This window comes from Podarcis melisellensis, assembly GCF_964234715.1.
Source record: "Podarcis melisellensis genome assembly, chromosome: 5".
In the NCBI taxonomy this organism is placed as follows: Eukaryota; Metazoa; Chordata; class Lepidosauria; order Squamata; family Lacertidae; genus Podarcis; species Podarcis melisellensis.
In genome coordinates this window covers 24259139-24286717 of record NC_138537.1, presented here as the reverse complement: position 1 = coordinate 24286717, position 27579 = coordinate 24259139, and the positions used below count along the sequence as shown (strand labels likewise).

General features: G+C 41.4%; 1 protein-coding gene across 2 annotated transcripts in view; it reads left to right on the top strand.

The window, feature by feature from the left end:
• The first annotated feature begins 3207 nt into the window (after window positions 1-3207).
• TSC22D2 (TSC22 domain family member 2) overlaps window positions 3208-27579 on the top strand; it is a 36466-nt gene continuing 12094 nt past the window's right edge. Inside the window, exons 1-2 of one of the 2 annotated variants that reach the window (XM_081910945.1) lie at window positions 3208-6208; window positions 21510-21581. In XM_081910945.1, the coding sequence (XP_081767071.1) occupies window positions 4251-6208; window positions 21510-21581 (2030 nt within the window). In that variant the 5' untranslated portion in view covers window positions 3208-4250. The remainder of the gene's footprint in view (window positions 6209-21509; window positions 21582-27579) is intronic. The other variant, XM_081910946.1, reaches the window with a different exon arrangement.

The following is a 27579-nucleotide window of genomic DNA, read 5'->3' as shown; positions in this document are numbered from 1 at the left end:
GATTCTTAGTGCCTTGAGATAAGCAATTTGGGATTTACTTACATTTTCTGAGCCTACAAAGCAGAAAATGCAAATACAATGTTACCTTTTATTTTCATGAGCACCATGGGTAGGCAAACTAAGGCCCAGGGGCCGCATCCGGCCCAATCGCCTTCTAAATCCGGCCTGCAGATGGTCCGGAAATCAGCTTGTTTTTACATGAGTAGAATGTGTCCTTTTATTTCAAATGCATCTCTGGGTTATTTGAGGGGCCTGCCTGGTGTTTCTACATGAGTAAAATGTGTGCTTTTATTTAAAATGCATCTCTGGGTTATTTGTGGGGCATTTGAATTCGTTCACCTCCCCCCAAAAAATATAGTCTGGCCCCCCACAAGATCTGAGGGACAGTGGACTGGCCCCCTGCTGAAAAAGTTTGCTGACCCCTGAACATAGCTGTCAACTTTTCCCTTTTCTTGTGAGGAATCCTATTTGGAATAAGGGAATTTCCCTTTAAAAAAGGAAAACGTTGACAGCTATGCCCCTGAAGCACTTTAGTTAAATGTTGGTTTTCCTTTTCAATGTGGACAGTGGGAAGATTGAAATACTTAAAACCATGCAAACTATTCAAACCGAGTATAAACAGAATGCACTTTGTTGATGCAAATATTGCTTGTGGATGCAAATATATATTTTTTCATTTAATGAGGGATGTATACAGCATGTAACATTTTCTCTTGCAATGTGTTTTCTCCATGGGTCCCTGATATATGAATTTCTATTACTTCCTAATAACCTCCAGTGACTATAAGACTTGTTCACACTTCCAGTTGTTCCATGCTTAGAAAACATGGGTCCAAGGGGCTTTCCAACTGTGCTTTCTAGACAGTTTCTAGCACGTTCCCCCTTGCCCTGCTCCTTTCCCAAGGAAACCTCCCTCTTTAAGTGCTAAATTGGAGCAGACGTCAATCCAGAGAAAAGCGAATTGTTGTTTCTGCTAATTGAAATCAATAGAATTAAATATATGGATGACCAGCCTTAGATATTACCCATGTTCCAGAGGTGGGCTAATATAAACCTGTTGACATTTCCCCATGTAAACGTAAGTCATGTCTTGTATTAGACTTTGCAATCTTAATGTGCATTCTCATGAAACTCAAGAGACATAGAGGTTTGTATTCCTAACTCAGTCTGCAAGCTTTGTGAGCTACACAAAATAGTTGAGACTTACTTAGCTTGTTGGCTATAACACAGCCAACTGGGATTTGCCATACCCACTTGTTTTATGGCCAAAAATGCAATTGTGCCGATTCATTAGAGGGGGAAACTCAGAAGCCACAAAAGAGTAATATAATTTATTGCAGGGCTGGAAGAACCAGTTGTTGTCCAGATGTTTCTGCCAACAACTCCCATCATCCCTAACAATGGACCAATTCTGCTGGGGCTGCTGCTATCAGATTGAATAAAAAAAAAACTTCAGAAGGGTTGAGGTTCCACACCTTGTGTTTATTAGGACCAACTGTAACACCACAAAGTAGTGAGGAAGCTTTTGAATTCATGGCTTTTATCTTTTCAAAGGACAAGTGGTCATTCCTTCTCTGTCCCAGTAGGCTGGCCAAAAAAAGGAAAAGAAACTGCTTTGCATCTAAAGTGGTTTAACAGAATGTGCAGGACCAATCTTCCACATGTCCATGCAGGAGTATTTGTGTCCAGTGGGAGGCCTTACTCACTTAGGTGTGTTTAGGATTGCAGCTTTACCTGCCTGTCTAACTCTTCCCACATTCCAGCTTGTTGCCAGCTTCAAAGGTTTCACTTTGCCATCATGCCTTGAAGCCTCTTTTGCTCTCCATCTCCCTTTCCTGTTTTCACTGAGCGTTGTAGTACAAAGCATTACAGGAGCTGAAAAGCTTGCTGCTTACTCTTGTGATGTTTTAGTTGGTCCTATAACTTTGACTGGTGCTGTTCATATACAAAATTAGTAAAAGTAGTGCAACACTTTTTAGAATTTTCTTGCATGCGTGAGCAAAGGCCGTTACCTTTGGGCAATTTTTTTTTTTTTAGTGGTGCGAGGGTCCTGTGATGCTGAGGTGTTTCTCTCCCTGGGCTCCTTGTGCGGAGGAGTTACCCTGACAACACTTTTAATTGCTCTTTTGTGCTCACAGGCAGCATGGTTGAAGTGTTGTAAAAGACACACCCACACTCTCCATGCCTGTTTATGGGCAAGTGCCATTTAAAACCAGTTTCGTTAGACGGGCCTCAATCAGCTGGACCTTGTACAGCTTCAGCTAACCCAGTGTTATTAAAAAGTGATATAAATTAAGGTGAGGGTGCTAGAACCTAGGTGTAAAAACAGCATCAAGCTCCTTCGGTAGGGGCATGCCATACTTTCAAGCAAAAACGCACAAGAGGATTTGAGATGCAAGTTGTTCATAAAATCAGCTTTATTTTATGCGTGGCCAGCGCCAGTCCACGGGACTACTCACTTCTGAAGCGTGTTTTAGTGCACCGCTTTAATACTGTCGACAGGTTTTGTAGGAAACGAAGAGACCTTAATCCGAATCTTACGGCGACCGTGTGCAAGATGAACTGGTCGTGAATTCGGATTAAGGACGGCGAAACGCAGCGGCGTGGCCTTTCTGTAGGGGCGGGGCAAAGGGAGGAGGGGCGAAGCCCTTCAGAAAACCCTTCAGGGAGCAAAAGGTTTGTAGTAATAGGGCGCGTCGTGCATCTCAGCGTAAAATATATAAATATATAAATATAATCCTGTTCCTGTCATTGCCACATTGACGTTCTCGTAACGCGAAAGCTACGGCAGCCGCGGTTGAGCCTCCCTTCCTCGGCCTCGCACGGAGAAAGACTGAGCAAAGTACCACCTCAGCCTCCTCGCCAAAATGGAGCGAGTTGAGGCGGGGGGAGGATGTCACGCCGCCATTCCCTCCCCCACCCTCTCCTTCGACGGAAGGTACCAAGCCCGCAGTGAAGAAAGAGGAGGAGGGGGGCTGCTACGGGGCGAGTGGAACATTCCAAACGGTTGAAATGACGATCTCAGGGGGGAGGGGTTTTTTCTTTTCCCCTCGGCGGTGGCTCCGCCCCTTTCCTCTCCTCGGCCGCCTCGTCTCCTCCGCCCGCCCCCTTTCCGTGGCCAGGACAGAACCTCTTCATCCTGGGGGAGGGCAGGGGGAAGGATGGGAGGCGCGCCCGGGCGGCGGTGACGTCAGCGCGCCTGTGCGTAAGAGGCGGTCCCCCCGTGTCGGCTGCCGCAGTAGCAGCGGCTTAAGCTCCAGTTCCCAGGTTGCCTCGCGGCTCCATTTGAGCCCCATCTTGAGCGAGGGGAGTGAGCAGTTTGAATTTCAGCTCCTTCGGCACAGCGCTGGAGAGCGCAGCGCGCACGGACTTTAAAGAAGGGGGAGGGGGGGAGAGAAAGAAGAGAGTGTGAGGCGGAGGGAAAAGGGCCCGGCCGGCTCCTCCGTCGTCGGCGCAGAGAGAGCCGCGTCTAGGAGGCCCGCCCGCCTGAGGGGGCCGCTGTGAGCCGGGCTGGTTCCTCCCCCCTTTTCCTTCCCTCCTCCCGAGAAGATGCGTCTGGTGCTGATCTCCAGGTAGACAGCGGAGGCAGGGCGGCCTGCGCCTCACTTGCCGGCTGCCGCCGCCGCCGCCGCCCCTCTTCCCCGAGACCCGGCGGACGGACAGCGGACGGACTAGCGGCCTTGGGCCCGCCTCGGGGACCGCGGGTCTCGCCGGAAACCCCCGCGGAGAGCGCCACCCCGGCCCTGGGAGCCCCACAGCCGGCTGTGTGAAGAAAGCCGCGGCTGCGAAAGGGGGACGGCGGGGCGCTGCTGAGGGAAGAAGGAGAAGAAGAAGAGGAGGAGGAGGAGGTGGCGCCGCCCGCCCGCCGAGGGGCCCGCAGCCTTACTCGGGGGGAGGAAGAGGAGGAGCTCGGCCGCCGCCCCCCTTCCATTCTCCTCTGCCTCGCTCTCCCTTTCCCCCCATCGCCAACCCCAGGCCTGGTGGTGGCCGCCTGCTGAGCCGGGGCTGCGTCGCGAGGGCCGGAGGAATGTGCGATACCGCCGGCGACTGCGCTGTAGACAGAACGTGATCCTCCCCTCCGCTGCGCCAGGGCCGGCTCGGACTTCTGCCTTCTCCACCGAGCCTTTTCATTTTCCGGCTCTTTGCTTTTCTCTTCTCCTCCGGCGAGGGCAGGTGGGCGGAACCCCCCATCCTCATTCTCTCTCCCCCGACGACGACTTCTCCTCTTTTATTCTCCCGGGGGAAGCACCATGTCCAAGATGCCGGCCAAGAAGAAGAGCTGCTTCCAGATCACCAGCGTGACGACGGCCCAGGTGGCCAGCAGCATCACCGAGGACACCGAGAGCCTGGACGACCCGGATGAATCCCGCACCGAGGACGTTTCCTCCGAGATCTTCGACGTGTCCCGCGCCACCGACTACGGACCCGAAGATGTCTGCGAGCGCAGCTCCTCCGAGGAGACCCTCAACAACGTGGGCGACGCGGAGACCCCGGGGACAGTCTCTCCCAACCTGCTCCTGGATGGGCAAGTGGCTGCTGCCGCCGTCGCCGCCGCGGCCTCCGGAGGGATCCAGCCGCCGCCGCCGCCTTCCCCTGCTGTGCCGACCGCCAACGGAGGAGCTGTTCCCAGGAGCTCCGCGGTGCTCCCAGCGGCTGCCGCCCCGGCCTCTTCAGCGGCAGCAGGAGGCAGCACTGCGCAGGCAGCTGCTGGCTCTGGAGCCATGCCTCTAACGGCTGCCGCCGCATGCAGTTCCCGCTTCAGGGTGATTAAGCTGGACCACGGTACAGGAGAGCCCTATAGACGGGGGCGATGGACGTGTATGGAATACTATGACCGGGACTCCGAGGGCGGGGCCGTTTTAGCCAGGACTGGGGATTGCATTAGACACAACAGTACTTTTGAACAAGCTGTTCAAGATAGGGATAGTGGCCTAGGTGCTACTGGTGGCTCTTTGATAGTTTCGGGGGTTGCAACTTCGGCACATGGCCCCGACTCCCTGGCTGACAGCTCTCTTGCTGCTGTGTCACAGCTACTCCAGCCAGAGAAAATAAACCAACCCTCTCCACAGCAACCCAATTTTGTCATTGGGCAGCAGCCCGTAGGCGGGGCTGTGCCTCACAGTAATGCTCAGCCAATCTATTCAGGGGCTACAGCAGCGAGCCAGCAAATGATGGGGCCTCCGCTGCAGACCCAGGCACAGGTAAATGCACAGAACATGGGACAGGCTGGACCTAATGGGAAAGGCATGCCACCTTCGAATGTAGCGATAGCCCAGACAGGTTTGCCTATGCCACAACAGCAGGTACAGCAAGCTAATGTACCTGTGGCTCAGACTCAGCAATTTGCTTATTCTCAGTCGCAGATTCCACCAGTGCATCTGGTGCCAGCCCAAACTCCTGCCCAGCCGGAATACATTCAACATATGACAGTCATGCAGTCTCAAGGAGCTACTCAACAGGCCATCTCAGGTTCTGTCCCGAGCACTGGAAAATCCAGTCTTCCAGCAGCACAAATAGCTGGTCCAAATCCCTCACCCATAGCACCAGTGATGGGAGTTTCTTCACAAACTGGTGAAACTGTAGGACAGGTATCTGGGCTATTGCAGGGTGGCCTGACAACTCCAATTCAGACTGTCATTCCTCAGCCAGGAGGTGTGGTGCAGCAAGGCATTGGCCATGCGGGGGTTGTGCAACAGAAATCTATGACTCAGCAGCAAATAGGTGGAAGCAGTCAAGTGGCCGGTGCTCCTCACAGTATAGTTTCTGGAGTTCAGAATGTGCCTGCAGCTGTACCGGGTACTAGTGTGCCCAGTGTGTCTACAACTTCTGTTACTATGCCAAATGCCCCTGTTACTTTAGTCCAGTCCCAGCTGACCAGCCATACATCTGTCAGTAGGAGCTCCAGTGTTGTCCAGCAACATGTTGGCCTTCCACTAATGCAAGGCACAACCAATGTACCTGCAAATCTGCCACAATCTAACATTGGACAATTTCCAAATCAACCTTTAGGCCAGATTGATGATACTAGAAGAAAATCTGAACCCCTACCTCAACCACCACTTTCTCTTGCTGAAAATAAACTTCTTGTGAAGCCACCTATTCCGGACACTTTAGCAAACCCTCTTAATTTACCTGCAACTACTCCAATGAACAGTCTTGCCAGCTCTGTCTTTGGCATATCTATTCCTGTTGATGGTGATGAAGACAGGTATTTATCTTCTATCTTTTTTTTATGCAGGTGTCTAGTTGCAGACACTCTTACAGCATTTATTTATCAAGTTTAAGTGTCTTAATCTCTTCCAAAGATGTGACATACGATGTGACAAAGGGGATTCACTACTAAACTACTTGTGTAGCAAAAATGTGTAAACCACCGTAAGGAAGAACTTAAGGAAATGAGACTATGAATATTAAGCTGAATACAAAAAGCAAATCACTGTTTCCGTAGTCTTGAAAAAACAGTTACAAGGACTTACAAGCCCATCACAATTGATAACTTGAAGTAAGGTTACTCTCTTCCATTGTTTAAAGCACAAGTTGGATATATAGTTAGTCTTTATGCTATGCACTTGTTTAACTTGAGCTATGTTAGCTGAATAAATCCAGACCTATTCTCTGTTAATGTTGAATACATATACATGACAGCAATGGAAACATAGTTATCAATGGGTGTGTGTAATTCAGTGGGCAGATTTGTAACATGTTTTCTTCAGCAGTTTCAGTGTAATGGCTGCAAAAGCTTACTAACAAAATGTTCTTCATAGGAAAAAGTAAGCAAGTTAGCCATGGCATCACATTACTTGTTTTTAAATAGAACCCTTGCTTTATCATTGTTAGGTGTGTGGTTATTATAAAGGGAACAAGATTTGAGAGATTGGTGAATAACAGTATAAACTTGGGATATTTATTCAGAGACAAGTCCCATGAAATCATTGAGACTTGTTTCATGATGTGTATTTAGGATTGTAGCTTTAGCGTGCTTAAACGGAAAAGAAGCAAGTTATAAAGCAACTTGTTTGGGTGTAAGTTGCAAGTTTGCATGTATAGAATTGCATCGTAAAGGGCTTCAGGATTTTCAAGGAAAGTTGTTCTGTTCCACAATTGTTAACAACTGCTGCTGTGGACAGAATGAAAGACAGGGCTTTCCCTCTCTTTAGGGAAAGTTGTGTGGGTAACACACTTCATATGGGCTCTGTTTCTTTGGGTAAAGAACCAAATTTGGAAATGTAGCCCTTAAACATTCTATAAATAATTTATAACTTAAAAAAAACCACCACTTCATTAAGAGTCTTACTGTACATGAAAATGTTTATTCGTACAAGCACAGTAGAAGGAAATAAGCAGAACAGTACTGTAGCACAATGAGAGGGGCAGAAGATGCAAACACTTTCCTTGGGAAATGACTGAATTTCCTTCGTAGAAGTGAGAGGACTGTCCTATTAACCTCTGGCCTAGCTCTGTAAGAGTTCCTCTTTGTAAATTTAGTAGCATAGGGATGGAAATCCTTAGTCATCTCTTGCCACAATCTTATACCTGTCTATCTGAGACTATGCCCCAATTAAGGGTTAATTCTGAGTAGATGTGTATAGGATTGCACTGTTGGTGCTAATTTAAAGTATAGAGTAACTTTCCCTAGAATGTGCTTATTTCTTGAAGTCTTTCAAATAGCATATGAAATTGCCTTGTGCATCAGAGTATTCCATTACATTTGAGTTGTAAGCATCAAGTAGAAATTCTCTACTTGAGGAAATTGTAACCTAGTATAGGTATGATCTCTACTTGTCAACAAATCTACTTATGATTAAATACAGAAGAGAACAGGCACCTGCCGCTTTGCAGAAATTGATACAGCATTAGCAATTGGGTATTACATCTAACTTGATTTTGCTATGGTTTACTGAAGTTGAAACCACCGCTAATGGAGGTATATATTGTATTTTGTCTTATTAAATAAACATCCTCGCTTCAACTTCAAGATAAAGGAAATGGACTTGGTAAGGGGGAAAGGGATAGCTTTGGTATTAAGCCTGATGCTAATATCGAGTTGTAGTGTGAGTGAAAAGGGACTTGTGCAATTCATCTTTCTCTTCTCCCCCTCTCCCTGAGAAACCTCTGGAGAGTTGCCTCTCTCAGACAGTGGATCTGTGTTGCATACTATGCTGTGTGAGGAGGAACTAGCCTGAAATTGTGCAGAGGGATCTGGGGAGTTGCTCTGGTGCACAGTTCTTCCTGATTTTAGGCAATACTCTCTGTTGCACCGCTGCCCCATACAACAGAGTTCCCTCTGAACAGGGGTTTTGGAGAGTACAAGAGTTGCAGGGGCGAGGAAGGGAAGCGATAAGAGTGCTTGCATGGTCTGCCTTCCACTTGTGCAGCCATTGAATGCAACCCACTGACATACTATTTTTTAAATGGGTGTGCTAAATTTGGTTGGATCTGATGTATTGATAAGAAATTTTAATGTATGTATAGTACAACCCTAATCACATTTATTGAGGATATTTTTAGTCTTAGTATGCTTGCTTCAAATTGTAGGCTTTGTTCTTCAGTTGGTGGTACTGATTAAAGGCTGTATGCAAGTTACGTTTATTATGGTATTGTGGAACAATGTGTGTAAATAATATTACTTGAAGCAAAATTTTTGAGCTGACACACATACATGGATTATTTTGTCAGTGACCAGTACAGTATAGCAGAATTCCTTGGGCTATACCGAATGCAAATAAACTAGTTCTGTGGGGCATTGTGTACAACTAGAAATGTATGTGGGACACTTCAGTTGTCTTATGACAGGCCTCTTCCAAGAAACAACAGCATGCTTAAGAGGGTGTTCACATACTGTTCAAATACTCCCCCCTTTTATTTCTTCAGCAACAGAAGAGTGGCTTGCTGGGCCCCTTCGGCCAGCTTCTTGTGTGTTGATAATTGAGATAAAATATACAGGAAAAATGTTAGGCAGAAACATTTTGCAGAAAATTATAAAAAGGGGGAGTTGGCTTGTGTTTGGATTTCAAATTACTTACTGTATGGGTACCAGAGATTAACTCTGGATTTGGCCTCCACGAGGATTCTATCAACATGGAATGTGCAAGAGAAACCCATTATCTCAATGTGAGGCCTCTTTTATTGATGTTCTTGTAGTCATATTAAATTACTTAGCTGTCAGTTCAGTTAACCTCTGTATGAGTCATAAAAGGTGTTACATTGAAGTAGCGCTTGTAATGACAATACAGAACATATCAGCAGCTTAATATTGGTGAGGACGGTATCAAGTTTTCAAACTGTGCTCTTAATGCATGGTGGAGGCTCTTTCTTGTATTAATATTTTTTGTCCAGGAGAACAGATTGTTTCCTTGCTCCAGCACCAGTTCAAGAACTGCTTCTAAGTACTTTTATATAGTAAACTAATGTATATTGGGATGGATCAGGAATGTGGTGCAGCTAGGACCTTCAAAACGTGAATAGTAGTCTTTAACTTGGGAATTGGTATGAAACAGCCCAAGGTCTTGGTCCTGCTGGGAATATTGCTAGATTATGTGACTTGGTAAGTGTTATTGGATGTTCTCTTTAAATTACTTGTTTCTAGCAAGTCTCCAATCAAAGTTTTCAAAAGCTACATTTGGAGATGCTGTAATTTGGTGCCTCTGTATTTTAGTTCTCCTTTTTATTCCAGAAATAATTCATAATTAGTTGGTGCCTGTGTAGTATACAAGTTGCTGGGACAAAGTAACTGGAGCTCACCACCATCGTGCTGATTCGAACCGCCGACTTTACGATTGGCATCCCTATGACTCAGCCCTTGCCAACCTAGCAGTTCGAAAGCATACCAGTGCAAGTATATAAATAGGTACCACTGCAGCGGGGAGGTAAACAGCGTTTCCATGCGTTCTGGTTTCCATCACGGTGTCCCGTTGCACCAGAAGCAATTAAGTCATGCTGGCCACATGACCTGGAAAGCTGTCCGTGGACAAACGCCGGCTCCCTCAGCCTGAAGTCGCCTTTGACTGGAATTAACCGTCCATGGGTCCTTTACTGTATCTAGTATAAAAGTAAGAGTTCCAAATTGCTAATATACAAAATATTCTGGCAATATTGTACATCCAGAAAACCAGACTGTTTTTTAAGCTGCAGAGCTGTCACAATATATAGAATCTGTTCTCCATGTTGGACTCAGAAACTAATAAGCGATGAATGTGAACTACTAGATGATGCCATATTAATAGAATATATACTGTAGTTACCATTTTGAGTTTATTTTAGTAAATACTTAATGCATTTCAGATGACAAAATCCTCAGATGTGTTTTAATAACTGGCATAAATTAAACTGGTAAAAATGAAACCTTAGATCTTTTAATCCTGTTAAATCCAAACATTCACTAGACTTCTAAAAACATAACTAGCTGATTACTATACTTTTGGCTCTTGAGAAATATGTTGCCACTCTTGAAAGAATACATCACTGGGAAAGCTTGTTTAAGCCTCCTACATGTTTGGCAGATACCCGGTGCAAATATTACCAGACTGGTTAGAAAAGGGATAGATAACTGACCAGTGTGAACTGTGCAGGCTGTAGTCCAGCACTCTAATGAATAGCTGCAATTGTGAAGTCTCCACAGCAGCCGCTGGATTGTTGAAAACCTGATTGTAAGGATTTCTTCATAGAGTATCTCTCTCTGTTCTATGAAAAAGCTTACTTGTATAGCGTGCTAATTGTTGCTGATAAAGTATTATAAATGGTAAAACTCAGCTCTTGAGGCCTCTTTCATAATAGAACAAAACCTTGCATTAGCATCAACATTGATAAGGGTCTCTTTATGCATTGCTCTTATATGCTTTACTTGAAGGGAGGGGGAATAAAAGGATTATGCAAATTGAAAACAGTAGGTACTGCTCATATCATGCTGTTACTGAATTTCATCCTTTAAAGTTGTGTTCTTGAGCATGCTCAGAACAGCTACAGGCTTTCATAATTTCAGCCTCTAAAATAGCAGTTTGCCATGTTGAAGTGATTTGTGGATGTGGACCAGAAACAAATGCAAGTGAGAATCCTGCATAGGCCCGAAGCATTCCCACAATATGCAGTGCTGCTTCATTCTTCTTTCACATCTAAAAGTGTAGATGTAAAATAGAAACAAAGGTAATAAAATCTGTAGTGGATGACAAATTCTTAATTTTACTATGTAAATTCAGCTCTATAGCAGTTAAAGACTGCTTCCTTTAAAATCACCTTCTGATCCGTGAGTGCAATTAGTATGAATGCACGACTGTGAGCAATGCAATCCTTTAAAAGTCTCACTATTAAAATGGGTGATCTGAAATATTAGTATCAGAGGTTCTAGTTCTCAGTTCTGGGGCCTATGTGGAGGGAGTGATTGAAGGGAGTGCGATGGAATCAAATAGAAGGGTGCAGAATGTTTGCAAGTGTTGAAGTAATCTGGTATAAAATAAAAGTTTAAATTATTATATTCTTATCTTGTAATGCCAACTTTCTAGAAGCTTTTTCCCTTTTCTGCTTTACAGACTTTAGTGAGCTAATTCTGCATTGAAATGAAAACTTCAAGCAGCAAAACAAGGGAAGTCTTGTAGTATTATGGTTCCTTTGCTAAAGCTGTGTCAGATTTCTTTTTGGCAGGGAGAAATATTATCTTCAGGTTATTAGAATAACATCATCTTGTGCAGCTCAGATGCACATATTGAGCCTTTTATTTTAAGAACATCTAATAACATTTGGTACCAGTGCCACAACTATGTAGCTATTTTCTCCCAGCCATCTATGTCCTAACATAAAGACATAACTAGTGTTTCAATATCAGACAATAGTTAAGACTGTTCTCGGGGTTTTTTGAGCAAGGGAATATTGCTGTATATTTAAAATACTTTATTTGACTTGGCAGACCAATTTTACTATATTCGTTTTAAAAATGGATCTTGGGTGTCAACATGCATACTTTAAATGAAGCAGGATCTCTTGAAGCAGCATTTTAAAAACTAGTTTCAGGGAAAGCTTTTCTGTTGACTGCTGAGAGCCTACTGCATGTTTGCTATGAAACCTTGTATGAAACCTATGAGTACATTGTAAAAAAATAATCTGGGGCATATTTTACAGCTCCTAGTTGGTTTTTGTGAGGCGTGAGGCAGGCCTTGTTATGCCTTGTTGCTGCCCCAGTTGAGTTGAGCGTGACCTAGTAAGTAGGCAGCAGTCTGGCAGCTGCACATTGCAGTGGAAGGTTAGCAATATTGATGGGCCATTATATTTTAGCTATATTTCAAAGCTACTGCTGCTCTTGAAGCATTTTTGAAAAGCTTTTGAGCCAACTCCAGGGTACCCCCCAAAAGTATCAGTGGCTTAGTGCTCACCAACATGAGAGCTGTTGTACTTGTGACTAGGAGTGTTATTCACACACTAAGGTGTTGTGTATGCCTTCCGGAGTAGAACATTTGGAAAACCAGTCTAGTTTATGAAAGGCAAGCTAGAACACAAAAGTGTTTGCAGAAAATGCAGAGCCATATAAACAGCTGAAGGAGGAAATGAAACAGTAACAGCAGCAAAAAGAAATAGGCCTGCTTTCAGACCTTATTCTGTGTGATTAGTTAGCAGCAAAAAAGGTCCCCAAGACATCCAGGTTTGCTGAATAAATGCTTTGTGGGTGGGTCTGAGCCTGTATGCCTTGGCAAGTAGGCAGTTTGTGTGGATTGCGTTTATAACCATTCTGTTGTTGATGTGAATAAATCAAAATACTGGGGCATGCGTAACATGGGGCAGGTCCCATTAGATGCCATGGGATTTTGCTATACAGGAGGTTAAAGAGCTGTATAGCAGAATGGCTTCAACCCTTTACTAGAACCCTTCCCTCAAATTGCTGTTGTATTCTTTTCATGTGTCTCTTTGATTTATGCCAAAGAGCATCATCACCAAATAGATGCAAGTGAGACTTGCAACAAAAGATTGCAATGATTCATTACTTCACAATAGGAGTGTGCAGTGTCTGTCTCCGGCAGGCTTTTAAGACATGTCCTAAGCTTGTGAGGATATTGTACTTAGGAGCAAGTCACAAGTAAAGACTAATTTCACATTTTCTAGGCCTCCTGTCCCCCTAGTACTATTAACAAACTAGTAATTGGTATTTCACTTTACCCTCTCTTGATCCTTTGACCTTTTCCTTAATAGATGGGTACCATTTATACATGTATGTTCTAGAATGTTAGTACAGCCAGTAGCCTGCTGTGTCCTGTCTCTTTGAGAGTTGGCAGCAATTCTACAATATTCTGCACTGGCCAATTCTTGGGGGGCACACTACATCTTTGGGGTTGTAGGAAAGGCCTGAGGCCATGCCATGTGCCCGTATCAGTCGTGTGGAATCAGTTTTAGAGGTAGAGCAATGGAGCCAGTAGTTTTTTAAAATCTGTGTGACCGGTAGCTGATTCCAAGGTTTTGGCCTACATGTCTTTATGTTTCACTGATTTCAGATGAAGCGCTTCTTTTAAAGTTCCATCTGTAAGTGTGTTAAGTATCCACAAAGGAGAGGGCCTTCTTGGTGGTGACACCCTGGCTTTGGGATATAAGACCAACATTAATAGCTTTCCAGTGCCAGGTTAAGACTGTTTATTTTACCAGACTTGTAATATTTATTGCATTGTTTTAGTAGCTGGTTGAATGACTGTTATTTTATATTCCACCAGGTTTTAATTTTTATTGTGTTTAACATTGTATTAATGCTTGTATTTTGTGTACACCACCTTGAAATCCATGGTTATGGTTAGACTTTGTAAAAACCAAATAATTCTGCAAATTCAGGGTTCCCTAAGCGTGCTGATACTCTCCCTATTATTTCTCTGTGGCCAATTCAGTGGGTGCTCACCACCTGAGTTTGCTATTAGAGGGAGCAATATGTGTTCTCTCCCACCCACCCCATTGGGAAGAAAAAAAGGTCAGACCAGAAAAGTCTCCTCCAGACGAACAAAACAGCTATTGCAGCAGACATGTAGAAAAAGGTGATTATATTTCTGTTTGGTTTAGATATTATTTTTACCTAAACCACCCTGAGGGCTCGGTAACTAGTTCCTTTTTGAAAGCCTCAAGACCAAATGTTTACTTTTGCCACCCTTCTGCAGGTTTAGCTCTTGCTACCACAGTGCAGCCCAAAGAAGGGACATCCAGGCCCTGGTTTTCCCAAGTCTTATAGGTACAGAAATCTCATAACTTGAGGCAACAACCAATTCCATGCCCTCCCCTCAGTTGGAGAGAAATAATTAGGACCTCTTCAGGAGTTCTATTACCAAATTATTTATGACTTCAAAAGTCAAAACCAGGACCTTGGGTTCTGTGCCATAAACGTTCTTACCATGTGAACTTAATGTTTAGGCACATTATAGCTTATTGAGAGACTCTTACATTATTAGGCCTTCTAAACCAGTAGCTCACTGTCCATCTTATTCTATGAAACACAGCTAGGACAACAACAGTATCAGGCAATGGAAAGTATTTTGGTGTGGGAATTTAAAAAGTAAAATAAAACAAAAACCGGTGTGTTGTGTAGTAATACCATCTCTACTTGAAGTGTTCTGCTGACTGCTTACGGAAGTGCAACAAGAACGAATATGCTTAGGTTTTTGTTCCTCTAATAAATACTGGGTGTGAAACCAAAAGCACAAATAGAATATAAATATGGATAGCCCTTTTCGTTTTAAATTGAGAATGCACACTGAAACACCATTTTAGCTTTCTATGAAAAAGCAGTGAGATACAGGTTATTTGGATAGAAACTAAACTTAGTTTGTACTCATACTCGGTTTAGCCATTTCCCATGAATCCCATGATTTTTCTGCTGGAAGGTTAAATGGTCTCTTCCTCTGCTATTTTGGTGAGTAGTTCCCCAGCATTTTCAGTAATCACTGTTAGTAGAATTATTTATGGGGTAAATCCCCCTCCCCAAATCAAGAGATGACAACTATGAACATCTGGCTTCTTGAGTTATGCTTTCATAAAAACAATAGAACAGTCAGCCAGCTGGAAAAGAGACTGCTTTTCCTGATTACAGACACTGGTTGCAGGAAATGAGACATGGACAGAGTACTCACTATCCACCCATAATTAGACTGTAGGATGCTTTGAGCATTTTTTGAAAGAATAAAGGCATAGAATTCAGAGTGTCAGTGGAAAAAAAAATGGATATGAATGTCTTTGTTCAGATGTAACACTAAACTATGGTTTAGCACAGCAGTGTGGAGTTTCTTGCCCAAAGGCCTAGTTTGGCTCAATAGGAGCCCTAGCTTGGGTCTATGAAGCCTCCCCCCCCCCCCATCTATGCCATCAGCTGTGGGGCTGTACGGGAAGAATCAGGAATCTTTAAATTTTTCTTTGCCAAGTGGGACATGTAGTCAGTGCCTATTGAACTAGGTGACAGTTGCAAGCCCTGCTGGGATTTTTCTTCACTCAGGAGCTCCAAGCCGGATGCCCAGTCCCTGCCAAAACGGTGCTTGAAGTTAGTGCAGATTCGGGCTTGAACCCCTTCCTGGGATCTTCCTTTGCATCATGGCTTGAACTCAAGGTGCTTGATGGAAACATGAGGTTGATTAACTTGCATTTTTTCAGCTATGTGCATAGACATTCAATTAGTTTTTATACATAATGAGTACCAACAGAATTTAAAGATAATACTGCTATTACAGTGTCAGAAAAAACCATTAGAAAGGCATAATTGAAAATCTGATTCTGTATTATAATGTTAACCAAGGGTTTTGTGTTGATGTTGATTGACTCTGATTTTCTGTAAGCTTTAATAGTCACTCAGGAGGTTTGGAACATAAGGCATCCAACTTTCAAGTGTGTTATTTTATGGAAAATGCTATAATATTTCCCTCTTTTCCAAACCCAGATGGCCTATATTTGGAAATATACATTATAGAGTATAGTGAGCTGTTCATATACAGTGGACCCGCTGGATACGGATTTGATTCATTCTGGTGGGGGGTGTCTGTGCACATCCCAAAAAACCTGTAACCAGAGGCGCAGCTTCTGCGCGCGCACACACAGTGCGATAGAACACTTCCGTGCATGCGCACAAAGTGCTTCTGCTCATGTGCGAGTGGCAAAACCCGGAAAAATACTTCCGGGTTTGCCGCTTTCACAGTCTGAAGATTACATATCCAGAGAGGTACGTAACCCGAGGGTCCATTGTACTGCCTTTCTGCCAAGGCATCCCAAAATGTGTTTTACAAGTTAAAACTCTAGATCAAAATAAGGTATGATAAAAAGAGCAAAACAATAACCTTATTAGTAAAACTGTTAAAAAGTCATTTAAAAAAGTCAAATAATAAATAAAATCAGCAATAGGCCAAGCACAGTAAACATACTACAGTACATATCTGGGTAGGCATTGTATGCGAAAAGGATGGCAGCCAACAAGTCTCATGTGTTGTTAAAACTTCCACAGTAGCTAAGGTTTTTTCTCTCCCAAACTTAGCATAGTAAAAGCATACTTTTGTCCTGAACATAAGTTTCCAGGTTTGTTGCTAATTCAGCTATCTAATAAAGGAGTCAAAGAATTGCTCTCCAACCAGCAGTTCAATACATCCACAGTTTACCCACATGTATGATCTAAAATAATTATATGTAGAACAGATAATAATTATATGTAGAACAGATAATATTTAAACAGTACCTGGAGTACTTTCCTTGAGTGCTTGTTGAACACATTAACCCCACTCCCACTGTTTCTAATCTCTTCACAACTTGCTCTTCAGTTCATTATAGTTCATTAATAGAAATGAACACCAGTGGTATTGCTTACTTTCAGAATTTGGATTCAAAGAAACTGTAGTCATATTTAAGGTAGAATGTCACATCAACTAGTAGTCTTATCAATGTTATGCCTTAATTACCATCTCCACAAATGGTTATTTGCTTTATGCATGACACTTTGTAGTTCAGCATGGGCTGAACATTTCACATAAGAAGGCAGCAGCCAGTGTTTTGATTGGCAGAGACTGATAATCCTTCTTTGAATGCCATCTGCATCACAGGGGAAACTTACATGTACAAGGGAGAGGTCTTTCCCCATTGTGGTACCCAAGCTATGGGATTCCCTTCCCAGGGAGGTGTATGCCTGTTTGCTATCTTTTAGACGCCAAGCAAACTCCTTTTTTTTATTTACTCAGGCATTTTGAAATGTTGTTGAAACAACTAAATTAATTTAAAACTTTAAAAATCCTGACTATTATCCATTGCTTTCTTTGTATTGTTTTTCTTGTTTTTAATTTAAAACCCCTTTAAATCATAGGTACAAAGTGTTTATATTAAATGTGATCTATCCAGAGAGGTAGCGATAGATCGAAAGTGCTAGCCACTCAAGGCATTCAGAGGAAAATGAAAAGAGAAAAAGCACAGAGGTGGGGAGGAGACGTATAAAACAAGGAAATGGTGTGAAAAGAGGAGACCGAAGCAGGTAAGTTGGTCCAAAGATGGGGGAGGCAAGAAGAAAGGGAAAACAAAGCTGGCTTTAGTCCCAACTGGTTGAACATTGACAGTATTGTTTTCTTTTTTTTAAAGGATTGTCAGTAGCAGGTAGCCAGCTGTTCAGGGGCATACTTGCACTGCTTTCTGGCTTGTATTCTGAATAAGTTTTTACTAAGACTGTATTAGGAATGTGGTATGCTACACCTGTTTTCTAGAATAATTAAAAAAGTAACTATGCCAGTTGACCCAGGCCCTTCCTTTAGCTTAATTGCTAGTGCAATATACCTCAGCTGCCTCTTTCATATTCTAAAACTGCCAACCTTGAAGCACTGAATACTGTATCTTGTTAAAAATGCAGGTCTCACAGTTTGAAAAGATAATATTAGGATCCAGGGTCAAAATATTATTAAAAATGTATAACTTACTACTTGAGTGGGGTACAATGGAGGAAATGGTTAAACCTTCAATGATAAATTGGGCCAGGGACGTGGGACGCAGTATTGATTTTGCACTATGGGAGCAGCTGGGCAAAGTAAATATAAAGTTTACAGCATGCTAAACACTAAGAGAAACATTTATTAAGATGCTGCATAGGTGGCACTTGAAACCAAATAGAGTAGTAAAAATGTCAAAATCAACCAAGGGCAATTGTTGGAAATGTAAGACAGTAGAGGGATCCTTTTACCATATGTGGTGGGCATGTAGTATAATTAAAAACTACTGGGAAATGATCCATAATGAACTAAAAAAAATGTTTAAAAAATCCTCTGAAAACCTAGAAGCATTGACAAAAAAAAAAGAGAGAAACTTGTTCCTCTGTGCAACAACAGCTGCACCACAATATGTGTTTGCATATTTTAATCAAAGTGATCCCAAATGCTACCTAAGCTATATTCAAGGTTTGAGCATGCAGTGGCATTTCCAACTTAAATATGGAGCAACCTGTGGTTTGGGTTGAAATTTTTTCCACTTCTAGAAATGCATCTGTCCAGAAAAAAATTAATATGAAAATGAATGAAGATTGTGCAACATAAAATTGGACAAATGACATAATACTAAGCATAATCTTAAAGTCATATTTTTTTCAAGTGACTATCCCTATGATTTTTTCACACAGCTTTTCAGTAGTGCTAAAATTTTCAGTGCTTTTATATTTTTTTCTTACTCTTAAATTAAGTTTAGATTCCAAAATGAGGTGTATGCTATTAAGGCTCCATTCCTTAAAAGTTGTTTTTTAAAAGAAAAATCAAGTAAACATTTGTTTGAATGTGACGTTTAAACTGCTTTATCAGTCTTCTTCCTGAAAAATCTCTATTCAACTATTTCTGGAAAAACTCATTTATGCTGCACATAAAATTTGCATGGCATTCTTTTCCTTTTACAAGTGTAAGTCAAACACGTTGATCTTTGTGGCAGTAGAAAAAGTTCCCTTTCAGAATTTTCTGGAGCAACCAAATAATTGCATAAATCTGTGCCATATTGCAAACTGTTTTTGTAAGTTTCTTTCGGCTCCAAAAGCAGTTTACTACATTTCTTGGAGAGCTCCTGTCCAAAAGCTTCATGTCAGGAGGGCTTTGGGCTTGTACAGCTGTTTGTACATTTCTCTGAATTCCAGCTATTCTGAAATGCTCTTTAGAGGCAACCCTAATTTAGTTTCTGTGGTTAATATTTTGTTTTTGGATTACTTTATTAGGATAACAGCCCTTCACCTTTCATACATAATAAAAATAATCACATATGCGTAGCTGAAGAAAAATTGGCAGTTGTAGCTGGTGTCGAGAAAACAAAAGTTTTATTTTCTGCTTCTGCTGTTAGTTGGCAGGAATTTTGGAATGAATCTGAATGTGGATAGTGGACTAGCTGAATTATTAGTAATTCATGAAAACATTTGTCAGTTTTGTAGACTAAGAATCAAAAGTTCAGTGACTGATAATTAATGTTGAGTAATTATTGAAATACATTTAGACATTTCTGCACACTATTGTGCTAACTGAACATTGTACACTCTCTCTTATCCCCAACTCTGCATACCATCCCTTCCGCACCCAAGCCTCATAAAATATTGGGGAAAGTGGTTAACAACTATTTTGTTACAAGCTAATTCTTCCTGAGAAAATGTCAGTCTTGTTACAGACGTGACACAAGAAAGTATTTTTGCTTTATTTCAGGAGCTATATGTTTGCTTTCTGTTTTGGATTTGCCTTGTAGCATGATTACATTGAAGCTTTAACCTTGTTTGTGTATGTGTGAATTTCGTAGTTGACTCTCTCCCAAGCTATTGCTAAGTTGTTGCATTAGTGGAGTCAAGCACATCAAGCCCTGCTAGCATAAGCCCCCCAAGATCTGCTTTTTGGGGGGAGTCTGAAGAATCTCCCCAAACAGCATTCAGGGGGAGGAGAGGGGAGATTGTGCCACCTGGCAAGCTGATGTAACAGTCACCTTCATATGATGTTTAATCCCACTTCTAATGTTCAATTTTGAGATAACAACTACATTTTTATATATACCATGAGTTATGAAAATAAGTCTCAAAGGACTTGCATGTACCCTTCCCTCTTCTCTCTCAATATGGCTGCAAGAAAAGGAGCTCAGTACTATCATTTTAGTTTAATTACAGTATGCTGTGCCACCCAGTGCCTAAACTGTGGTTGATACTAACTGTGGCTAGTGGAAACAAGCTAGCTTCATAAAATCTGGTGTGAAATTGACTCGCTTCCTCTAACCATAGTTAAAGTGAGCATCTGTTTGTGTTGACACTGTAGTTAATTTTAAACAGAAGCAAGTGCTTTTGAACTTTCACAGTCATTTGTTCTCATAATGCTATTACAGTTGCCTTCCTAGTTATGCAGGGGTTATGTTCCCGAGTACCACTTGTATAGGTGAAACCACATACAGTGGGGAACACAAAATAAAAAAGCCAGACTCTGCCACAAATCCGCAAAACTCCACCATACTTGCTCCCTCCAAACCTCCTTTCTCAAACTCCAACTCTCCACAGGCCTCAAAGGTTGGTGCAAAGGATCCTGGGATTGCTGGCCATTTCCCCACTTTTTGGGGCCATTTTTGCCCTTTTAATGCCTTTTTGCAGTTTGAATCAGTTTATTTAATTATTTCCTGGCGCTGCTCAAATATGCAGTCACACTTAAGTTGAACGTGTGTTAAGTGCGGAGACGTTTGTATATGACTTTGTCTGGAACAGCCCACTGAAAATTGGGATATGGTGAAAAGGTTACCTTGTTGAATTCAGGTGTATCAAAAGTTGTTAGTATTTTGCAGGCTTTATATCAAGATTAGAGAGGTTCTTTATGGAACACTGAAGCTCAAATGAATAATTTCTTGGCTTGACTCTTTTAGGAAGATGGATACACAGTATACCTGACTTCTAGGGTCTCCTTTCTCTTGCTATTTTGTGAAATGACTTGTGAAATGTGCAAGTGTGTCTTGCCGTTTAAGACTATAAATATTCTTGGTCAAAAATATTTGACCAGTGTGACAGACTTGTTTGTTTCCAAATGAGCAAATATGAATCCTTCAGTTTATGGTTTCGTATTTCACTGCTTGAATTTCCATTGTGTATGTCATCTTAACTTTATAAATTAAAAGTTGTAAAAAGACACGCTTATATAAGATAACATATTAGGAGGAGAGCCTGCTGTTTGTGAGCCAGAGTATGTTATATGTGAAAGCTAGAAGGGAGTCACCATGTATGGAGGTTGTATCTTCTTAAACATTTGATGCTAAGTAAAAACAGGAAATGCTCTCACTGTGTCCTGTTTGTGAGTCCCCACAGGGACCTAGCTAGCCACATTTGGAAATGGGCTTGCTGGCTGATCCAGCAAGGCAGTTCTTTTCCTATCTATGGAACTTATATTTTTACACACTTTCTGCTACATGTGTTAGTGAACTCTCTATTTTGTACTACTCTATACTCTACAAGCTGTTGCAGATCTTTGTGTAGGGAGCTCTACATGTTGAAACCTAAAAACTTGATATTTTCCTTCAAGCAAATTGTTATCTGTTCTCAATCTTGTTTCGTTTCCTGGCTTTCATAGGAATCCTTCAGCTACTTTCTACCAAGTGTTCCATTCGAACAAGTTACGGGAATCAAAGAACCTCTGGGATAGGTATGAATACTTAAGTATGGAAAAAAAGCATACATGCTGAAGTATGCATGAATGGCTTTGCACTGTGCAGGTTTCTCGTCATCAAGTAGTATGTTCACCGCAACATACCTATTCTGCCTATGTCCTTCACTTAGCTGCTGTGACCTGACTAGAGCAGCCAAAAATGTCAGTCAAATGGTTATTCGCTTATGGGCCATGTGGATTCTGGCCCTGTTCCATGCATCACGTTCTTTTTCTTCTGTAGTTGGCAGAATAGTAGTAGTAATTGATTTGTTTGTTATATTTGTATGCCACCCAGTAAAAAGAATGGCATACAAAAAATAAGTATAAAAATAATTTAACTGCAAGGTAAAACAAAAAAGCAAAAGTAGCTTAAAACACAATTTGAAAATAAAACTTGCTGCAACCCCAAAGTTAAAATGCAAATTTAAAATTTGAAAGGACCAGTATGAATAGAAGACCAGGATGAATAGAAAAGTCTTCACCCAGACCAAAAAGCCTAAGAAATGCTGTTGATCAGCAGCACCAACCTGGCTTTTGAAGACTATCAGTGGAAAGTATTTTTGGAAACTGGTCACTTAAACTGCAGAATGAAAACACAGTATATGCGGGGAATACTTTGATAGAAAACCATTACAATTGTGCAGCTATAAATTGGAATATAGATAGGGAAAACCTTTGTAAGGATTTGGGCAAAGCTAGACATGTGGCGAGAAACTGCAACAAATTCCAACTTGGAGGACATCACTTGTAAAAGTTGCATTACTAATTCAACATCTGCAGTTTGGCGTTCTCACAATATTAATATTATAGATAGAAAGCTTGGTGGCTTTTCTGGCTTACAGCAAGTTTTCTACTGCTATAGCTTTCTATAGTGTGTTCAGACATTTGTATTTGAACATGAAACACCATCATTTGTTTGCATTTGCCTTACTGAAGCAAAGAAAACATAATGGCTTCTCTAAAGCTTGCTTTTTCACATGCTTGCTCACTTCAGAAGGAACGCATTCTAGTTTGAAGAATTACAGGATTTAAAATCACAATAGTAGTCTGAAATGCTGTCATCTTCTGAATTAAGAATAGAAGATCTCTTAACATTTAAGGGTTTAAGTGCTGCATCTAAACATGTCACTTAAAGAGGGGATTCAAGAACAGCAGGAGTTCATTTCTGTATAGCTTTTCTATAACATATCTAGAGTTATGGAGTTTGGTTCAGTGGGGCGGGGGAGTTTGGACAGGGGAACCCACAATGTGTAGTGTGCTGTTGTTGGGGGATTGAAATGAAGGTTAGTGAAAATAGCCTTTTCTAGCAGGAACCTCTGCTGAAATTCCACAAATAGAAAACAGAAATCTCTGTTTGTAAAAGAGCAGCTTTGAATTCAGCTTGTAGACTTCTGGTTAAGTTTACCAGCTTAACTAGAAAATGTTTGGTATTTCAGTAGTATTGGAGTTTCAAATATATAAATATTTTATTAAAGGTAATATTAAGGAATATTTTTTTAAAACCCTGCATTTAATTCAATGTAGCCATGATCCCAACATTTCCAACGTTTAGGTGTGAGTGATGCTGCTTATTTATCCAAAATGGCACCACCCATGCCCACCCAAGAGAGAGAGAGAGAGAGATCAGCAGGCTCAGGAAAACACAAGGTTTGCAAAAGTACAAAAAAAATCTGGTGAGGAAAAAAAATAAAGAGAGAGAGTCCTCAAAACAGGCTAGTAAGGACTGACCCCCTCCTTAATAGCCATAGAGTGCTGATGGGACCGGGAATGTAATGGAATATCCTGCAGGAGGGAATGACTGGCCTAACTGGTAACAGTAAATCTGTGACACTTTTGCAATATTATTTTCAATACCTTTAGATACCTGTTGACCAACATTTATAAGGGACTCTGGAGAGGGCTTTGCCTTGGAAGCAGAGTTTAGGTATTTTCATGCCAAAGCTATCTGTAGATTCAAGTACACTTTTATGAGTTTCTGCACCTTATTGGAAATCAAGAGCATGTTTTTACAGTTATAAAGAAAATATGTTGCATCCTATGTTCATTTCTAGTCATTCAGTAACTTTTGCAGTGTAGGTAGATTCCAGCCTTGTAACTTTTGCACCAGGATGTTATCATATATGAAAGTTGCCCCATTGGCCAAATCTGTTCTTAGAGCAGTATTGAGCGGAGCTCAGGAACTTGAAAACAGGATGATGTGTTTTGATTGTTCACTTTACTGCCTTGCATGACTTGGAAAGCAATAACTGAATGCATGGCAGAACTGAGTGGTGTATAAGCCTCATAATACTGAAGTTGAATGAATGCAACCTGCCAAGGTTCTCAGTTGATCTCTTATTTTGTTTCAGTCATCCAATTTGATCTCTTCTGGAATAAATGGATAACTTTTCTACATAAGTTTAAATGTAAAGAGTGACCTATATATTTGGGATATGTTCAAACAAGTTTCTATTTCACAATAACAGCAGGGGACTATTCATATAACAAAAAGCTTCTTACCTTGTAACTTCAACTGAAAAGAGGTCACTAGCAGTAGTTCGTAAATTAAAACAGGCTACTGCTAGACAATGCACCCTGTTAAATCACTAATGAAGGCAAGTTGCCATCGGAGGCAGGACCTGCAACACAATATTCTACAATACAATTTGTTCCCAGTTTGAGCAAGCTAATTCTTAGCTCATCTGTGGTGGGCTAAATGGGAGTTGCCTTAAAAACTTGCAGCTTGCCCTGAGGATCTGTTTGGTTACAAGGTTGTTCTGCTCCAGATTGGCCCCCTGGACAATAAGAGATGCCTGCAGGAAAACAGTTTCATCACATGCAAAAATTATCTGAATTTTAGGGGGAAGGGTATGATGTTTGCTTTTCCACGCTTTAAGAGTTCCTTTGCTGCTTGCCAGAAGTTTTGTAGCTGAAACATTATCACTACTTTCCTGAAGCGGTGGTGGTGTGCAGGGGCTAGAGTTGTCCAATTCTTACAACTATTCTGACATTATAGCATGATAGTATTCTAGAATCTCCCAATTTCCACTATTTTTATGGACGTCGAAAGCCACGCAGCATAGGGAACAGTAGAAACAGGCCATCTTTGGTTTGGTAGATTAGGTGGTAACTTTCGCAATCTGGTCTCTGCCTAATCACAGACCTCTATAATAGAACTTTTTCTTTTAGCCTTCCTTTTGAAAAGAGATTTACTGTGGTTGTATTGATGGTTTCCATGAGGGTGTCATTTGAAACTGCTGCTAGAGCTATTTTTCAGGTCTTACAGGTCAGTGGAGTAGTACTGAACTTCTTTAAACATGCAAAGTACATTTTCAGTAAAAATGATTGTGCTGCAGTGCAAAGCTTGACGTGTTTATACTTTGAGATGGTTGGAGTCACAAAGCAAACTGCCTTGCAGCTACACTTACTCAATGGATAAGGTCTATTCTCTTGTGTCTGGCAATTTTCTGGGGAGTGTTTTGAAACCCACAAAATTACGAATAGTTATTTGCAAGAGACTGAAACACCATGCAGCAGAATGAGCATTTTTGAAGAAACCTGTGTTTTCTTTAATCTTTTTATATCAATATTTGCAAGAATACCTGCGATAGCTACATAGTTCTAATCTTTTTAAAATTGAAGATGATGACTACCGAGGCGTCCTTTGGGAAGCCTCCATGTTTTCTCCGGCTCGCCACTTGAACGCTTGTTGCTAGGTGCATTAGTCTCAGGAGCCTTCCCCGTCTTAAATAACTCAAAATAGATTGGGGAGGGGCATAGAGTAGGTGATTTGAAAGCAGACTTCTTGAACATTATTTTTTTCAAGTTGTATTAAAACCAAGTTTTTAATTTGGTTACTGGCACTTAAAATCATGGAGGCTACTAGTGCAGTGAGGCAGCAGCTTTGGGCCATTGACAGCCCTATATAGAGGCCAAAAATAAGTTTAACAAATTAATAAATTGAAAATTAATCACCACATTGATATTAAAAACAAGAAAAAATTCCTTCCAGTAGCACCTTAAAGACCAACTAAGTTAGTTCTTGGTATGAGCTTTCGTGTGCATGCACACTTCTTCAGATACACAGTGTATCTGAAGAAGTGTGCATGCACACGAAAGCTCATACCAAGAACTAACTTAGTTGGTCTTTAAGGTGCTACTGGAAGGAATTTTTTTTGTTTTGACTATGGCAGACCAACGCGGCTACCTATCTGTAACATTGATATTAGTTAGATTTTATTAATAATTTGTCAGAATCTTTGCCAAACTGCTTTTACAAATGTAGTTTGGAAGACCAGCTTAAAGTAGTTTGGAAGACCAACTTAAAGCTCTCTGAAGACAGCTTTCTGATTTTAGTTTGTCCCCATATTAAATAAGGACATTGCTGCCATTCTTAGTTCCTGCAGGAACTTTCAACTACAAAAAGAATGCACAGCAAACGGTGCTACTGAAGCTTCTGGAATAGTCCGCAGTTACAAAAGGTACAGACTGAAGTCTTGCAGGTACTGCGTGACTTAAAATTGTTTTTGGTTTAAGAAATCCCTACATCAGTTACAAGCCTTGCATTTGAGATACCTACATGTAACTGAAATGCATTTGGGCTCATTAGTATTGTTTTGTATGAAAAATTACACTTGCATTCAGTTATCAAATTTCAGTCTATTTTGTTTCATGTGCAACTCTTTTGTTAACACATTCTTAATTAAATCAAACATTGAGAAGACAGTTGACACTGCATACTTGCATGTTGAAAACTCAGTTTTGTGAGTTGCCTAAGATACCTGTCACTAAAGTAGCTTACTCTAGTGACTGTGGAGTGTCTTGTTAGGCATTCAGTATGGAATTTAGTACACTTTTCCCAGAGTGATATTTTGTGATACTTAATGCGTTTTTATGCCACCCCTTTAACAAAGTGATTTACATGTTGTAGGGAAAACGTTACTATTATAAACTGCAGTTAAAGCATTTTCAGTGGTGAATATGATCTGCCCATTCTTGCTTTCCACTTCTTATTCCATGTGCTTTTTCATTGCTCTTGATTATTGCAGTATATTCAGAAACCTCTCAGAGTTATTCACAGAATTTAACTTTCAAGTTGGGGGCAGTAAACTGATAGGAAGAATAAAATCTTAAATAGTGATTCATATCAAAATTTTTGCACTCTACTCTTGCCTAGTGAGGGACACTATCTTTCCAGAAATTGGAGTGCGTTGGTGTGGGCACTCAGGTCTAAGAGAAGTGTTTCTGGTAGCTGATCAAAGCGGAAGGTGGCTAATCTTTACTAGGCCGGCATAAAGCAAAGTCCTCATACTTCCTACAGATAACGTCACAAATGTTAAAACAAATGTGTGCATTTTGGTGCGTGTGTGCAGAGTAAGCTGACTAGGTATTGGAGGAGAACGGCAGCTGCTTGGGGTCAAGGAGGAGCACAACTGGAGCCCTCTTAATCTCCCCCAGAGCCTGGGGTGAAAGGCAAAGCCTGTTCTCGCTGTGTTTTCTGCATCCAGGTACAACTGGCTTGGGACTCTTAACTTCCAGCAGCTGCTGCAGCAGAAGAAAACTGGTGGGCAGCAAATGGCTTCCTTCCCCCAGAGCTCGTGGACAAGGCTCTGTTTTCTGCACTGAAAAATGCATTATGCACTTAGGCATAAGAAAAGCATTATTCCTCTGAATTTGCATAATTCTGACATTTTTGGTGTTTTGCCTAATGTATTCCACCTTTACCAGTCATGGTGGAGAAATAATGCTGCAGTCCTGCTCCCAGCACTGTTTTTTTTTAAGGCATTTCTTCTTATTTATTCAATTTAAAAATAAAGATAATACAATAAATTGCTTAAAAATGAAACACACAAAAGATACAATTTTAGGCTTGCCTTCACAATCTCTGGGAACAATGAGCATTGTTTATTGGAGGGTAATAACATGCCCACCTTTTTGTTGATAAAAATCAGGATATTGTCCTCTGCATCTTACGATATTTTCACATGAAGCTGAAAAGTTACAAAGTATTCCAAAT